Raw genomic sequence first — 18,355 nt, 5'->3', positions numbered from 1 at the left:
TGTGACAGCCAAAACTGTCTCCAGACATTGCCAGATGTTCCCTAGGAGGGTGCGGGGAACAAAAATCAACCCCTGTTGAGAACCTCTGCTCTGAAGAAATAGGTAGGCTCAGGAAGGGAGGAAAGTATAAGACTGAACTTGCCTCTGGAGGACTATGCTGAGATCCACTTCAACAGAGCTTGCTATAGAGGTGCATTCAGTAGAAGGTGGGTTTGGTGTGAACACGCCTTGTGAAATGGGGCTGGTGGCTGCATGCCAAGGCGTGTTTTCTCTTTTACTATCCCCAGTGCATGGTGGAGGTGGAGCTGATCTCCTACTGGGAGTTTAAGCTCTTTGCCTGCAAGACCACCCCTATCTTACAATCCTTTTGTTACCTGCTTTTATCTTCTCTAATGCTGGATACTTAATAGGCACTCAGTGAACAGTTGTTTAAGGGATCCAACTTCCTGCACTTTCAGAAAGTTGGTAGATTACCAAAAAGCATCATTCATCTTTTCCCAGCAGCTCCATGCAGACCTAGACTTTTATTTTTAATGAAATAATAAAAAGTATATGTAGCAGTAGGGGTGGAAAAGTGTTTGGTCGGTCCTCCCATAGACTCAGAAATTATTTGAAATGCTTGGGCTATATGATCCCATCTAGCCGTCCAACACGGAACTACCACTGCTAGTAGGGGTGTGGATTCACATCTGCTGCGCATGCTGGGAGATGACAGTTGCTTTCTCCTGTTCCATTGTCCCAGCCATTGCCTCTTGGAGAACTGAGAACTTATGGGGGTTCTCAGAGCCTGAACCTTTTCTATGGCCCAATGGACACAAAAAGCAGACCATTTATTGCCAGAAATTGCACCCACACAAACCCCATGAGCTGAAGGTCTGCAACCAGCTAAAGCTCAGAACCCTGTTGGCATTTGTGCTAGTCTTTCTTGGCAAAGACTTCTTGAACTAAAGAAAACCATACGACTAATTAACGACTCTTCAAAACTCTTGTCACTGATTGAAATGAGCCCTAGTAGGATATGGGAGCACATTTTTATATTTAAAAGCTGTAACTAGTATTTTGTAAGATCCTAGGAGTGTTTATTTGTGTGTCCATCCCCTCCCATATGCAGTATTGTTAGGGTGGCGGAACTGGAGAGACCATTAATTTGATCTCTGGACGGGTTGATGGGACCAATTCCCTTTTTCATGAATGACTAAAAATTCTCAGATGAGTTTTGATGACAGACCTCAGAACGACCAAAAAGGTGTTTCATGTTTGAAAAAACCTCAGCCACTGATGGTTGTCCCTTCCCTATTTAAAAGTTCAAATTAATTCCAGTTTTCAATCAGATCCTTCCCTTATGGGTCAAATAATATAATTTGGCCTCCTGAGATTAAGAGCAAAAGCAACTCAAAGTAAAACATTTGCCACATTTTCCTACCTTTTTCAGGTGTTAGTGAGATTCAATCATCAAGTGGTGAAATCAGAATAATTCTAGTGAATTCAAAATTGCTCCCTAATTTGTATGGACTATTAAAACAATTTTAATCATGCTTTACAGACCATATTGAATGTGAATTAATACCCAGAGTTTTTCCAGGAGGTTGTTTTTTTTTTTTTTTTCCAGATGTTTCTTTGGGTACCTACTCATCTCTGTTCTCTACTTTCAGAAAAGACATCTGTGCTGGTGTCAATCGCCCCTGTGAGACTCTGGGTCTGTCCCACCTGTCGGGAATGTGCCAGCCTCACCGGAGTTGTAACATCAATGAAGATTCTGGACTCCCCTTGGCTTTCACAATTGCCCATGAGCTTGGACACAGGTAAAGGGCCAAGGAAACTGAGATCTCTTCCTCATGTTCATGCGTCAGTATCAGTAGAGGGAATGGAGGGAAATTTAAACAGGGTGTCAGGAGGATCTGATTCCATTGTGGCTTGAGAATCACCCTCCTAAATCTCTGCTTCCTCATCTGTAAAGGGGGGAACGGGGAATCACACATGACAAAGATTCCACTGTCTTCTCTGCTCTGACCCCTTGTACCATCGACATCACAGAATCAAAGAGGCCACTGCAATTCTCTGAGTTAGAATGAAGCGAGCAGAAACAAGGAGATAAGCTTTAACTTAATTAATTCAGGAATAACAATCCCTATTTAGTTCTTATGAAATTGTAATATTGTAAATATCACTAAAAAGTCATAAACCTTAACATTTTGTGCCCTTACTTTATGCCAGACGCTTTGCATTGTGTCACTGAATCCTCTCAACAACATTATGAAGTAGATACTATTGTTGGTCCCATTTTACTTATATGTATTAAAGGAGAACACTGAATAAAGAAAAAATGGAAAACTGCTATAAACTTGGAAAGCCCAGCAGACAAATACCAGTTAACAGAAGGTCCAAGTTGTCGCACAAATGTGTGAATTTGATTAGGTGAATTGATTGAAGGCAGGTTTCAGAAAGGTTGAATAAAGGAATAATGAGGATTCTGGATTCTCTAGGTATCAGAAGTTCCCATGGAGGAAAGATCTTAGCTTATTCATAACTTACTTTATCGGTGTATGTATTAACCACAAATAAGAGAACAGCACACTGACTGGAAGCTCAGAGTGGGGAGTCATTGTAAATGGCTCAACTATACCCCTGCCTGTTATGTAACCACCAGCCTGGGTCTCCTCCCTCCAAAAAGGAAGCAGAACACTGGGCATGTTTGGAGGATCCAGCCAGAAAAGGAGGTGGGATTAGGAAGAGCCCTGTTGACTGGATCATTCAAGGCCCAGCCTCTCTGACCTGAGCTTCCCCACCATTTTTCTCATATAATATTGGAACTTTTCAAAATACTTTTTACCTGAAGTACAAAACCAGAGTATTGGCTTGGGAGTTCAGAAAAGTGAGTGCTTATTCTGGCTTTTCCATCAACCAGTATTATGAACTTAGAGGATTCCCTTCACCTCTTTGTGCTTATTTCCTTATCTCTGAAATGAGTAGGTTGAATTAGGTACTGTGATTTCTTTGATCCTTACCAGAAAGCCCTGGGAGATAAATGTGATATGTTCTAGTATCCTTAATTATCAAAAATTCAAATACAAAGAGGTTAAGGGACTTGGTTATGATTAAATAATGATTGAGGACAGAATGCTAGGTCTTGAAAAGACCAGGCCATAGTTGTTGGCATGTTGATAATAAGTTGGCAAAATGAAAATTATTAGTATGTGCAAATGTATAGGCATCCTCAATCCTGATATGTGGAAGGACTGTCCCTTGTAGCTTCCAATAAAGTCATTGGTATCAGCAGCATCTGCTGACCAAGCAATGTCAAGTGAATATAACTAGGTCAAACTGAGAAATGATTGCTCAAGACATTCCCAGCAATGGTATGCCCAAGCTAAAGAAAAGTGGAGAAGACATTCTTAAATGCTCACCACCTGTGTCCAAAGAATGGATCCCTTATATACTCAATTCAATTTGGCAGTTTTAAAAAAGTAAACTGGTGGTAATACTGCCATATGATCCAGCAGTTGTACTCCTGGGCATTTATCCTGGAGAAATGAAGATTTATGTTCATACCAAAAAGCCTATACGTGAATTTTTTTTTTCACATCTTTATTGGAGTATAATTGCTTTACAATGTTGAGTTAGTTTCTGCATGAATGTTTATAGAAGCTTAATCTTAATAGCCAAAAACTGGAAGAAACCCAGGGGTTGTTTCAACTCAATATGGTGAATGGTTAAATAAAATATGGTGGATCCATACCATGGAATACTACTCAGCAAGAAAAAGGAACCAACTATTGATACATGCAGTGACCTTGATGAATCTTTGAACAATTACGCTCAGTGAAAAAAGCCAGTCCCAAAAGGTTACATACTGTAAGATTCCATTTACGCAGCATTATTGAAATAACAAAATTATCTAAATAGAGAACGTATTAATGGCTGCCAGGGTTTGAGGAGGGAATGGAGGAGGGAAAGAAGTGGGTGTGGCTATAAAGTGCAACGTGAGGAATCCTTGTGATGGTGAAAACGTTCTGTCTTGACTGTATCAACATCAGTATCCTAGTTGTGATATTGTATTACAGTTTTGCAAGATGTTACCATGAGGGGAAAGTGGGTAAAGGGCACATGCGACCTCTTTGTATTATTTCTTACAACTTGCATCTGAATCTATAATGATATAATAATATAAATTTAATATATAAATATAATAAATTAAAAGTTTAATTTTTAAAAGGGGGCATTGGGCCATGTACAGATGACCTAAATAGAACACTGTCTTCTAAATGGCAAAAAAAAAAAAAGTTTTGGGTCACTGATAAGAAAGACAAAGTTGAAGGAAGACATATAACCTTGAGTTTGAGTGATAGAAAAAAATGCTTTGGTAAGACACAAAACTGAAGAAGAGAAGACATTAGGAGTGTCCTGGAGTGTCCTGAGAAACTTGTTCATAGCTAAAGATGCTTCTGAGGTATTTAGTTCTTTCTTTAGGTGTAAAGTTCTAACTAGCTGTGGACCAAACTGAGAAACACTGGGCAGATCAATGAAATGGCCTGCAGCTGCCCGGAAAAAGAAAAATACAATAAGCTACTATCCTAAGAAGATACTCATTATAGTTCAATAACAAAGATACCCCATTGTTCTCGAAAACTTAGTTGTTTCATCACTGATTGCGTAGGATGCAAAATAGAAAGTGAAGTTAACTAACTTGTGCTATGGCCTAAATAAATAATTTGATTTTTATTCTGAGAAAAAATTTTTTTTTAATTCCGTTTATGAGAAGCCTGGATTATATCCATCATCCATACCTAAGCTCTCATCCCTTCCTAGGTGAGTTACCAAAAATGAAGATGGAATTCCAGCAGGAAATTTAAAAACCTCTCTGAAACTTAGCATCCTTTTCCTTTAAGTAATGAAAATATCATGGTAGAGATGAACACTTAAAATGCAATATCCACCCAATATATCCCACTCTTCTGGATTGTGATATTCCATTTATTTCATTTATAGAGCTTTGCTTGTTGCATATACCAAATTGATATTTTCTGAATGCGATAGAAAAGCTCACATTCATACTTTGATGATTCTTGTTCTCTGCTGGTTCTACTCCACCATAAAATAAACAGTAAAAGGCAAGGAATGTCTCACCAAGTGATACCCTGAAACCCAGGCAGTGACTTAGCTTACTGTTTCATGTCTATAATTTCATAAACGCATCTAACAGGAATTACAAAACAAAGATGTAGTAAAGCAGGCTAATCCAACAGCCCAGTTAGTTGTTTCAGACTGTCGTAGGCTCCTTACTCCAAGCTGCTCTTGAGGTTCATCCCGCCTGCTGGAAAGTAGCTTGCTGGAAACACCTTCCATCCCTTTGACCCCATGTGCTTTCCTTGTCTCTCATTATTCACTGACCCACTGATCCCATGTGACAGGAGTGCTCCCCCCATTTAGAGAAAGTAGACATGTCCAGAGGGACCTTTGTTTAGTAGCACTGCTTTTCTTTTGTTGGATGGAAGCACAGAGGAGTGATAAAGCTGGAGGGGGAATGCTTTAGTGAATTAAAAACTTTAGAGGGAACAAAATCAGTTCCTTTTGGGGAATTAATATATTTAGAGTATAGGTTTGAAGCCACCCAGTATATAGGATCCAGCCATATGGCTTGTCTTATTGGAATAGCCAATGCTAGAAAAACAATTATTCATGGAGATTTTTAGAACCATGCTTGTTTAGGATTTTTCCTAATTATTGAACAGGTGAACTTGTGGAATACTTTATGAACTGGGTAGGACTGGATTTGCAACAGGCTGGGGAAGGCTTTCTCAAGGGGAAAAAAAAAACAACTTTCATTGAATTAAATTCTTTGTGGTTGGGTGGTGAGAGCCCTGTAGATTAATTCTCTGACTCCTTTATGAGTTTTGTATTCATGCAGAATGTGATCAGAGTCTGTAAGTAAGCTGATAACATCTTAATGCATTAAAAATAATACAAGAACATCCCTAAATCCCCCAAAGACTGTTTTCTGCAAGAGTAGCTAATGTTGATCAGGAGATTTTATTAAAGTTAGATATGAGCTTCTCTGTCAGAGGGATTGAATTTCACTAGCAGAGTAAAAGGTCATACTTTCCTCTGTTCAGATTTGGAAAGTTGAGCCAACATCTCTAGGTTGTAAGTGTCCAATAAGCAGATTCCAGTGGAGAGGGGTCTTGTGGGGACTCAGAAGTCATCTTGATGGTGATCCTGAGGATTTGGCTTATAAACTGACACTTCTCAGTCTGCCTTTTTCCCAGGCACCTCCTTGCCATGGGAGTCAGTTAAGCACTTTAGGGCCTTTCAAGGCTGCTTCACCTGGTCATCCCTGGCAGTGGGAGGCCAGGGAGCCAACCGAGCAAGACACAGACAAGAGCACTGATTTAGAAGCACAAAGATCTGCAGAAGACCTAGTTTTGCCACAAACTAGCTCATGACTTTTGACAAATCTCAAACTCTCAACTTACTTATCTAGAAAAGGAAAATAAGCTAGCTAGACAATGATAAAAACAGCAATAAAAAATTTCTGTCATTTATGCAACATATATATATATGCCAGGCACCTTGCTAAGTGATTTTCAAACTTTATTCCACTCAAATCTCATCCCAGGACTCTGATGATGACTCCATTTTCTGCTCAGTGAAACTCAGCAAGTTTCAGTAACTCACAGATCCTTAAGTAGCAGAGCTGGAATTCAAATCCAAATCATCTGTCTTCGGATACCCTGCTCTTAACCCTTGGACTGTAAGGTCTCCCTAATGTCTGTGATGTTGGAGGACTCATAACAATGCTAGAAAGAAATCCATCCCCTCCAAGCTTGTGGCCTTTGACAAAGTCTTCCATAGGCTTCCCCTCTCATGCTCTCCCTTAAGTTATGATGAAAAGGGAAGAGGAAGGTTTTGCTCTTTTGTGCTACGTTTGCTACAGCAGGAGAAAGGACAGCTGGACACAAGATTTGCCCCCCGACTCTAGTCTCATAGAAGCCAAAGCCAAACTGGAAGCTTTTAGCTTTCTGCCAAACAGAAGTTTTTGAATTAGCCACATGGCTCCCAGGGTTGCATCTGTGAAACAAAGCCATGCCTGAAATGTTTCCTGTGCTTTTGAGTTGAAAATTAGCTAGACCCCTCCAACTTCAAAGGCCCGCTTTGTAATCAGATGCCTTCTATACAGAGGTGGGTCTCCGTGGGTTATTTTCACCTTGGAGAAACTGTGGTTTTCTCCTTTTTTCACGCTTGCCTCCTTGATATCCTTGTGTCTGTGCCCCCTGCAGCTTCGGCATCCAGCATGATGGGAAGGAAAATGACTGTGAGCCTGTGGGCAGGCACCCGTCCATCATGTCCCGCCAGCTCCAGTACAATCCCACACCGCTGACGTGGTCCAAGTGCAGCAAGGAGTACATCACCCGCTTCCTGGAGTAAGTGACCGCACATCTCAGGACAGCCTCACTTGGCTCTCTGTAAACCGGAAGTCACTTTGAGTTCTACCCGAGGCCCGGAAAAGTCTCAGTTCCTCTCACAGGTCACAGTATGAGGGTGGCAACAGAAGGGGTGGACCTCACTGCTGCTCTCTGACCGTGAGATCTAGGTGGGTTTTGCCTCCAGCCTCAGCCAGGTGAATACTCCATCTCCCCCCACCCCCCCTTCAGCTTGCTCCTGTCTGAAGGTGGCTCTTTATGACCTGATCGTGAGTTAAGTCCCTGGGGACTGGCAGGAACAACGAGGACAAGTCAGTGGTCACTGTACCCCATTTAGGGTAAGATGGTGATTTTCTCATTTTACCACTGCTTGTATTTCTTAGATCACATCTGAACAAATGGTGTGAGATGTGATTTGCATTTCCTTTTAGACAACTCTCACCTTGGGCCTGATAGAAATAAAGTTGTCTTGAAGGACAGAGTACACTAGAGGAATGGAAGTTTCTCTTGAATGAAAGACTAAATCTTTCATTTAGGAGGAGATCATAAGCAACTGCTCTCATTTCTATTAACTTGTTTTCAGCCGAGGCTGGGGATTCTGTCTTGATGACAACCCCAAAAAGAAAGGCTTGAAGTCCAACGTCATTGCCCCTGGAGTGATCTATAATGTTCATCACCAATGCCAGCTGCAGTATGGCCCCAATGCTACCTTCTGCCAGGAAGTAGAAGTAAGTGTTGGGTATATTGGTGCCTCTGGTGGGTATGGGCAGGGCTTGAGATCCAGCATGCTAAAGGAAGGGCCAGGGAAATATTTGGAAATCCGAAGATCCAGATATGGAAACTTTCTATTCATGGCAAGATGTCTGTAAGGCAGAAGGATTGAAGTTGAGGTCATTTATATTCCTTGGCCCACCTCTTTGGTATCCTTTGCAACTGGGTGGTGGTAAAGAAAATTCTACAGTGATTTTCAAGAATCACAGTTATTCACACCTGCAAACTCCATAGCAACCAACTTAATCCCTAAAGTTTCTCCCTTTCCTGAATTTCCTCTCTGATTGAAGAGCACCTCCAGATGCCAAGGTAGGAATAAGATTTATCCCTAATTCATTCTTCTCCTTTATTTTCTTCAATATCCAAGTGATAAGTCAAGCCCTGACATTTAACATCTGATGGCATTTGTGGCTCTGACCTGTCATCTTCATTCTCACTACTGTTTTCCTGATTCAGTTTCTCATTACCTCTCCTTACTATTGTAATTACCTCCTACCCAACCTCTCCCTCTTTCACACTCTTGCTTAAGTTATTTCAAAAAGACACAAATCTAACCGTGGCTCTTCTCTGCTCTTAGGGTCTTCACTGACCACAGGATAAAGTCCCAACTCCTTTGTATGGCATCCCTTTGTGATCTGGATCTTGCCTATTCTCTGAAATCATCCCTTTTAGTGCGCAAGTGTCAGTGTTAATACACAGACATGAACAAGGCAGGTCTCCCTGACCCCTGCCAGATTCTGTGCTGTGTACTGAATAGGGTGAAAAAGATGAGACCTCAAAAACGAATAAGGTAAATTCTCTGACCTTGAGGAGCTCATTCTCTGGTTGGGGAGGCAGACAGAGAAATTTCAACACAGTCAGATAAATACAAAAAGAGACATATAGAGAGAACTCTGAAGAGGAAGTAACTGCTCAGACAGAACAAGCAAGACAGCAGAGAAGGTAAGGTTGTCTCAAAAATCCCTCACCTTACTTCGAACTGGTTGCCAAGTTATGCTAATTCTGCCTCCAAAATATCCTAAAGTCCACCTGTTCCTATGATTTCAGTAGTCCCCTGATTGGTCTCCTTTCTAAGACTCTGACCACCTCCCCTCAACTCTGCTCCACTCTCCAAAACACAGCCAAATTGACCTTTATGAAGGAAATCTGATTGTGTTCCTCTCTTATTAAAATATTTCACAGCCTCCCTATGCCCCTACAGTAAAATTCAAATTCTCTAAAATGGTTTAAAAGGGGCTTCAGGATTCATCCTCTCTCTCTCACTCTGGCCTTATCTCTTAAAATATTATTTTAACCCTCCACTCTCTAACCTGGAATTCTAAGTATACGTATGTTGAATTTTATCACTAATCTTTCGTATCTTGAAATCTCTCCTTCATATTTTTCATCTCTTCACATCTCTGCATTTTGTGTAATTTCTTCCTCTTTCCCTTCCAACTCACTAGTTCTCTTTTCAGATATGTCCAGTCCTTTGTTTAACCTGTCTATTGACTTTTTAATCTCATTTATGGTACTTTTTTTAACTTGGAACAGTTTCTTTTGTTATTCTTCTAGAGTTTCTCTGCTTTTTTTATGATCTTATTTCTAATTCAGACTTTCAATATGATCTTCTCCTTCTTTAATCATATGAGACACATTTATTTTGCAATTTATAATTGCAAATTATAATGGACAATTCTGATGTCCAGAGTCTGTGTGGGTCTGCTTCTCCTATTTGGGGTTTCTTCAGGGTCTCACTTATTATGTATTATTTCCTTTTGTCACTTTCTGCTTTTATTGGGAACTCTTGGTTATGAAACTTCATGTCAGGCTATTCTTTAGGGTTTAGATGGCAGGCACATTCTTTCAGAGAGAAATTTCACTGCCATCCCTGGGTCCATTTAAAATAAATTATTGGTTGGATGTTGTTTGACTACCTACATGAGTGAGATCAGGGCCAGTATGGATACAAACTCTCAGGGGTAACATTTTACCACTCCTTCTAGAGTTAAAGTCAAAACAGACAAGTTTCCCAGCTGTTTTCCAAGGTTTCTTTCAGTCAGGAGGTAGTCCTTTGGGGTTATGGCCTTATATGAGGTATCAAATCCAACTTCCTGCCCTACATAGACGTGAGGCATTTTCTCCAGTGCCCAAGTGACCATCAAAACTAAAATCTAAGTTACTAGGTTTGTATCTTCAGATTAACAAGTTCTCCTACATTTTTAGCCTCTGAGGATTTCCCTTTCTTACCAATTCAGGAATGTGTTTAAAACATTTAGAATATTTTCTCCAGGATTGTAGGTGTTTTATAGAGGTAAGGATTTTTCTGGTTATCTCTGGTCAAATCTTCTTTTATATTCTGTTTATCCACACTGAACAACCTCATTCCCTGTACATGCTGAGTTCTCCACTACCTCCAGAACTTTACATGCTCTGGTTCCTTTGGACCATCCCTCCTACTCATCATTTGAGTCTGAGCTTAAATATCACTTCACATCCTATTGTTCACATCTATGTATTTTTTTGACACAGCTTTTACTAGACTATATTATAGTTGCTTCTTACTTGTTTACACCCTCTCCTACTATATTGTAAGCTTTCTGAGGGAATTTTTATTCCTGACATTCAGTAGTACCTAGCACATAGTAGGCACTCAATCAATAAGTGAATGAAGACTTCAAATCCCTGCATATTGCTGCCAAGATAACCTAATCATTTTCAATATTTAAATAAAAACAAACCTAAAATACTAGAGAATGTAGCGTCATCCTCCTTTATTATAACTTTTGTTTATCTTGAAATAGTTTACATCTCAAAAGAAGCTGCAAAAATAGTGCAGAGAGTTCTTGTGTATCCTCACCCAGAATATCATTCTTTATAAATGCATTATGAATTTATAAGAAAGTTTAAAAATATCCTGGGGGGAGGGGACAAAAAAGGAGTGATAAACATCAAATAACTAAAGGGCTTTGATTTTAACATCTGAATGGCAACAGACAATGAGATGTTCACCTTGAGCAGCACAGTGAGTTAGGGCTGAGACCCCTACCTGAAGCTGGGAGCCTTTAAGAGCTACACCTCCATGACAGAGTAGATTAGAAGAAATCCACCACCAACAAAGGGAGATGACAGAGAAGCATCTTTTATCTCAGCCTGAGTTTTGAGGGGGAAGGATGCTAGTGGATAACTTTCTCACTCGAAACTTCCTACCATGGGCCAGCCTCATGCCAATTTAGAGTTCATATTTATACTCTCGCATGGTTTGAGAACCCCTATGCCAAAAAAATTAACATGAAAATATTTCTGACCTGATAATACCATGGGATGCCTGGTAGAAACAAAGGTTGAAAAACTGCCCTGGAGGAGCCAACACTCAGCTAAGGATGCACAAAACCCCAATAGATAAAGCTTTGTTCAGTTGAGTTCACAATTCAGCACCTAATTAAAAATGTAAGACAGTCTATCTTCAACTAAATGAGGAAAGACAATAAACCTTCAAGAGATTTGGATAATTGAATTTTTTAGGTAGGGATAATAAAATAGATGTATAAAAGAGGGGTTTTATATAAGAAAAGGGGGAAAAAAGCACTATATGATATATTTAAAGTAGATGTGAAGAACAATTACAACCTCTAGAAATGAAAAATACCCTGATTGACTATAAATTTAGTGGATGAGTTACACAGCAGACTTGCCAGAACTGAAGAGAAAATCAATCAGTTGAAGTTTAGAGTTGAGAAAATTACTTCCCATCCCACTTGAGGGTTTCTCAAAGTTGTGTGATGGAGGAGAGGCTGGCCTTTTCCTGATAGAAATCCAGGCTTTTTCAACTTTTATGTATAAGAAAATTGAGAGCTAAAAAATACGAAAGTTGAAACATGAAGGACGGAATAGGAAGATCCATCAACACTAATTATGCGTTGCAAAAGGAGAGAATAGTTGCAAAAGTTGTAATCATGGAGAGGCAAGATTTAGAAAGATAAAAATTAAGAATTTTCTAAAATAGTTAAAAATACAAGATCTTATGATGAAGGAGCATATTGAATATAGAGTACAGTAAGTAGATGGAATGATGGCAGATGGGTGGATAGAAGAAAGACTAAAAGGTGGATGGAAGCAGCTGAGCCATTTCAGATGCTACGTAAGAATCTTGTCAACCTTCCCTTGTTCATACTGCAGGAGGAGAAATGTGAGGGAATATTCAGTTCACTCCCTGGCAGCTAAAACAAGCTGGCTATTTTGGGTAATAAGTAAATAAGCTGAGGTTTTCTGGATGGAATAGTTTCACTTTCCTTCAATGAGCAGGTTCAAGTTATAACCGCCCAGCTGTTTGTAATCAGGTCGCCTTCCATCACAGTCTGGATTGCTCTTTGATGACTGTCACCAGTTGCCCTGCCTACAGGCAGTGAGTGCTGGATACTGTGCCACACGTATAGAAATTCAACTCTTGGGAAATGTGTCTTACCTCCCATTTTCATATTGCCTAGAATGGCCTACAGACCACTGTTTATGAGTGATGACAAAGTCCAAGTTAAGTTTAAACTGAGGGTTCTTGTGTGATTACTTTGCATCACGTTACTCACTAACAACCGCAGCATTTATTGTGGGTACGTGGGTGAGTGTGTGTACATTTTACCATCACCGTAGAAATGCTTTTGTGCAAGTTTTGAAAGTAAAAAAAAGTACGATCTCATGTTTGTTTTCCAGAATGTTTGCCAGACACTGTGGTGCTCTGTGAAAGGCTTTTGTCGCTCCAAGCTGGACGCTGCTGCAGATGGGACGCGATGTGGTGAGAAGAAGGTGACGTGTCAGTGACGTGTCAGTGATGTGAGGAAGGAAGGGTGTGGGTGAAGGGCTTAGCATTCTTGGGGAGAGCAGAGGAGAAGGCCCTGGAAAGCAGCTGCCTCTGGGTGAAGGCAGATCATCCCGCAGTCAGACTTGCCAAAGGAAAGGATTCCACTTCCGCGACTCCTTTTGAGCCTTCACTGGAAACAAGTAGTTAGGGAGAGAGGGCCACGCTCCAATTATAAAACATCTGGCCCATCTTTTCCCGATGAATTTCTGTGGAGTTTGTGGTCAGTAACATCTGCTGGATTTATCATCAACCTTCATTTTGACATTTTTTCCGCCCTCCATATTGAACACTGGGAAGGACAAGCCAGTGGCTTCTTCTTTCCAAAGATGCTGAATTTAGACCACTTGTTATCTTCTTTCTCATCATCTGACCTGATTGCATTTCTTGAAGTCCTACGCACCTTACTAAGCAGGAAAACCATATACTCAAGAACTCAGAGATGTTAGGTACCGTCCAGACTACCTAAGAACAGGGTAATACGTGCTGCTTAACAACACCATTTGGGTTCGTTGTGGGCCTAGGATTTATGTGTTTAGTGGGTGTCTTTACACAGCTTGAGTGTGGCATGACCCACCACTGAGATTACAGAACTTGATTAGAATACACAGTGACCAGAAATAATGAGAAAGAGGAGGCCAGCAGATGAAACATGCCCAGATCCTCCAGGAAATGTGGCCATTTCTAACAACCAACTTGCATTTCTTGTTTCCCTTTTCCTGTGTTCACCCTCCTAAACTGGTAGTTGTTGAAGGATTCCCTTGAAGAGGGAGAGAGTGGACTTTTTCCTGAGCCACTTGAAACACCAGAACTGGAAACAAGGGGTAGAGTTATAGGAAAGCAGAAATTTTTCTTGATGCCTAACTTCAGCTTCTTAACAACTTGTGTTTTCCGGCAATGAGTGGACATTTTGCAGGAGGATGTTATCTGTTGCAAACATTAAATACCCATAGAGGCTATAGAGAAGTGTTATCACAGTGCGTCTGCAAAATGTTTGTTATGGTCTTCAACAAGATAAGAAGCTTGCACCAGAAAGTAAATCAATTATGTTACTGAACAACTATATTACTAAGCATATTCAGCTGACATGCTTTTCATAGTGAGACTTTCTCAGTGAAGGAAGCGGTGTGTTGATTTACTTCTGGGGTGCAATCTGCCAGTCGCACTTTGAGCAACACTCCTGCATTCACTGCAGCTAGGCACTGTAAAGTTCCCTTTAATTCCTGAAATTCTCTGATTCTAAAACCCAAGACTCTTGGGGGAAATTCTTTTATGAGGCTCTCTTTGTGCTACATCTGATGTGTGACTTGTAGGAAGTCTGCTTGCTCTGGGAGAACTGGGTTTAGACTGCTAGGTTTCCTGACTCAGCTTACTATGGGAACCTTCCTGACTTATGCATCTCCTGCCTTTTCCCTTTCCAGTGGTGTATGGCTGGCAAGTGTATCACAGTGGGCAAGAAACCAGAGAGGATTCCCGGAGGCTGGGGCCGCTGGTCACCCTGGTCCCACTGTTCCAGGACCTGCGGAGCTGGAGCCCAGAGTGCAGAGAGGCTCTGCAACAACCCTGAGTAAGTCCAGCCAAAGATATTTCCCTTCCTTCCATGAGCACTGGGAGACTAGTCGGGGACAGCATGACTTCAGTGACCCCCAAGCCTCCTGAGGGAAATCAAAGATGTTCCCAAAGATGAAAGGGAGCCAGGAGGAAGATTCATAGAGTGTGAAAAAAAGGTGGTTCTTTTTTGCTTTGTTTCATTTTGGCTTGGCACTGGATTCTTACTAGAACTTGGGTAAGTAAGCTGATTCCATCATTTGGAGAAATAAGCAAATTTTTAAAAAAAGTACAATCTATGTGAAAGACTTTCGGAGATTACACAATTAAATCCTTCTAAATAACCCCATTCTATCAGTGGGGATTAGTTATACCAATTTTGCTGATAAGATGGCAGCTTTCTTTCCATCATAATGAATGTATAATTTTATAAAAATATTCTTCTTCCCTTAGGTGACTAATTAAATAGCTAGGCACATTTTTTGAGGATAATTATTTTTAATGTTTTAGATTAGGATTTTGTAAACCTCAGAGTTCCATATTAGCCTGTCAGGGATTCCATAGACGTTATTTCACAAGTGGCTTTCAATTTTTTAATCAAATTGCTTAATTTTTTCATATTTTAAGTTTGTATAATGATATTATATATGAATTAAATTTATATTTCCTTGATTTCCAAATATATATTACATTCTTAATTTCATTATTTCTCAGTATACTAGTTCCCAAGTATAATTTTTAAAAAGTGTACATACAATGCCTCCTGTAAGTAGAAAATGTATTAAACTTCTTTTACCTAGATTTACATTAGTCTGCATTAAAGAGTAAGAGTCACATTTTTAAAAAGTGATAAATATGGTTATAATTCTCTCAGTGTCTCAGTTCCAAATCTTACTTCTCCTTTTTATTAATAAATATATTTCTATATGCATGTATATATATATATATATACATATAAACTATATATATATATATATATATATAATTTCTCCTAGGGGTTAATAACTTAACATCTATGAAGAGTTTAACACAATATCTACTACATAAAATTGTCAGTAAATGGTAGTTATTATGCTATCTTTACCATCTCCCATGCATATAAGTAAGTGTACATTTGAGGAATTTGGACAAAATTGTTTTAAAATCTTGCCTTTTTGTTTAAATACAAGGTTCCTGTGACTTCAAAAATTCAAAACCAGAAATCCCTTAAAAAGTATCTTTACAGAATATCTTTATTTTATAGTTTGTTTCAATGTGATCAGAAAAGTGATTTCCATTTCAGAGATCAGGAAACACAGGTGATTTGTTCTAGGACCTATTGTCAGTGTTCTGTATCAGCCACTACCAGTCCGTAGCCTTCCTGGGAGGACGGTCAGTGATCCATGGTTGTCAGAAAAGGGACATCCTTGTTGAGCAAATGAAAGATGATCCTCTAACTTGGCTTCAGGGGGAAAAAATGGTCCCAACTCCCATCTCAGAGGCTACAGTTTGTCTTAGAGTCTCCTTGGATGAGTGACCATGTCTGATCTCAGTAGCTGGTTTGCTTAAGTTCACTGAGAACCATAGCAGTGGAAACACAGTAACAGATTCAGTTCTGTGATTCAGGTCACAGACTCAGGTCAGTGCATTACCAACCAACGCTGAGACGGTATCCTTGATATGTATCGGTCAGCTGTCTAGTGAGAACCCAGCAGGGCTTGGCTCACAAAAGGCTCTTGGATGGAAATGACTTGCAGAGGTGCCAAGTCATAGAGTGTCACTCCATCATCACAAATAGGAAGCCAGCCTACCCTCAACTCTCAAGGACAATTCTTAGTCCCGCCTACAGGGAGTTAATGAATGTGAACTGCCTTGGTCAAAGAATTATCTTTGGGTGTGATTAATGCAGGAAGTGCCTACAGTAGGATAATAAAGTGTCATTTAAGAGGAGAAGGAGATTACTTCTGGCAGGAATTCAGGAAGAATTCATGATGGAGATGGAGATAGTATTTATTGGTCCTTAAAGCACAGGCAGTATGTAGATGTTTAGAGACTTAAGAGAGCAGAAATCTATCTAGAGGCACAGAAAAAATAAAAGCAAAGAAGTCAGCCTGTATCATGGGAGCAGTGTGCAAATGAGGAGGAGTGTGGGAAGAAAAGTTGTTCAGGTGAGGTAAGTCAGTATCATGAGGGCCTTGGATGCCAAGCTCAAGAGGCTGGACTGGATTCTGTGGCCATGGGGTGCCATTAAAGATTTTAAAGAGGAAACTAAAATAATTAAGGCAATCATAAAAATTAGCCAGAGAAGAGTGTGTACAGTAGGTTAAATGAGGAAAAAGAGGGCAGACAGGAATGGAGATAAGGGGTGAACTAGTTTGGTGATGGTGGGAATGAAAAGGAGGAAACAAAACTAAAGTCACAACTGATGACCAGGCAACTAATTGACTATGGGGTCAAACTATTTCAAAACAGGCAACTGTATACTTGGGTCTGAATGTTCATGGGCAACAGCAAAAAATGTGGGAAATTTGAAGAATTTATTCAAACGGTGAGTTTTGAGGCTAGAGAGGGACATGGTTTGGCAAGGAAGAGGCATGGCCGGATGCCAGAGGATTTTTAACAGAAAATGCTGGCCTTTAAGGAAATTAAAGAAGAGTTTGTGTGTTTCATGTGTAGACCAAAGTTTGGAGGGAAGTACTGCACTGGAGAAAGAAAACGCTATCGCTTGTGCAACGTTCACCCCTGTCGCCCAGATACACCAACATTTCGGCAGATGCAGTGCAGTGAGTTTGACACTGTTCCCTACAAGAATGAATTCTACCACTGGTTTCCAGTTTTTAATCCAGGTAAGGAGCTGTAACAGTATATTCCAGATCTAAGACTATAGCCATTATCAGAAAGCATTTATCTGTCAGGGTACCTGTGATGCCTTGCAAAGTTCAACAAAAAGAGAATTGTGCCATCAAGAGTTTTATATTTTAGGAGGTGGAGACACTGACCTGGTTAAGTGGATCAGTAAATGTTGAAGGTGAATATTCCAACTCCATGCTGAGCCCTATTGGAGATAAAAGAGAAGTTTATCAAACATGATGGCTCACTTCAAAACAGCTGAGGTGCAACTAAGCAATAAGTGGGGCTTGTAGGGATTCAGAAACTAATCACTGATGAAAGTGCTTGTTGATGAGCATGTGGAACTGAATGTAATGTTGGCAGAAATTAAGAAAAGAAGATCATTATGGTTTTGGAGTAATTTCAAAGAAGTCTTCCAAGGAAGTAGTTGATGATTCTTCAGCATGAGTAGTCTTTCTCTTGGCATAAGGAAAGGGCAAGGCATTCAAAATAGAGACATCAATTCCAAGTGAGAGGAGAAAAGCACAAGGAAAGACAAGATGGTAGAAAATGAATGAGAAACTTGATCAGAAATGAGTAAAAGCCAGCTCTGGGCCAGAAATCAACATTTTTTTATGTATAGAACAGTATAAGAAGGGTAAAAAGTAAAATCAAGCATCTACAGGATGCATATCAGAGGATGGGGGCATAACAGAGTTGGAGAATGAAGCAGCAGCTTTGGCAGTGATTCCCTTGAATCAGCACCAGTGACGCATTCTCTCCTGAAAATGAGGAAGAATCATTGACTGTTAGCTATAGATTAGCCTCAAAGAGTATCTCTGCTATTTGTTGTTATTCAAACAGAGAATGAAAGAAAGATTTTCCTGAGTTAAGGAGATTTGAGACAAGATAGTGAAAAGTAACCACGTTTTTTGTGATTATTCAGTTTCTGAAATGCAGCATGATAGAACAGAAGAGG

The 18,355-nt window shown here is 40.0% G+C and overlaps 1 protein-coding gene across 4 annotated transcripts in view; it reads left to right on the top strand.

Moving 5' to 3' along the window:
* ADAMTS12 (ADAM metallopeptidase with thrombospondin type 1 motif 12) overlaps positions 1–18,355 on the top strand; it is a 394,047-nt gene that overhangs the window by 247,368 nt on the left and 128,324 nt on the right. For all 4 annotated transcript variants that reach the window (XM_057540921.1, XM_057540922.1, XM_007192239.2 and 1 more), the window contains exons 7-12: positions 1,653–1,802; positions 7,275–7,418; positions 8,002–8,146; positions 12,876–12,968; positions 14,442–14,587; positions 17,224–17,393. In XM_057540921.1, coding sequence (XP_057396904.1) covers positions 1,653–1,802; positions 7,275–7,418; positions 8,002–8,146; positions 12,876–12,968; positions 14,442–14,587; positions 17,224–17,393 — 848 coding nt within the window. The remainder of the gene's footprint in view (positions 1–1,652; positions 1,803–7,274; positions 7,419–8,001; positions 8,147–12,875; positions 12,969–14,441; positions 14,588–17,223; positions 17,394–18,355) is intronic.

The sequence above is a fragment of the Balaenoptera acutorostrata genome, chromosome 2 (genome assembly GCF_949987535.1).
Source record: "Balaenoptera acutorostrata chromosome 2, mBalAcu1.1, whole genome shotgun sequence".
NCBI classification, from domain to species: domain Eukaryota; kingdom Metazoa; phylum Chordata; class Mammalia; order Artiodactyla; family Balaenopteridae; genus Balaenoptera; species Balaenoptera acutorostrata.
This window is presented reverse-complemented; position numbering and strand designations above follow the sequence as displayed.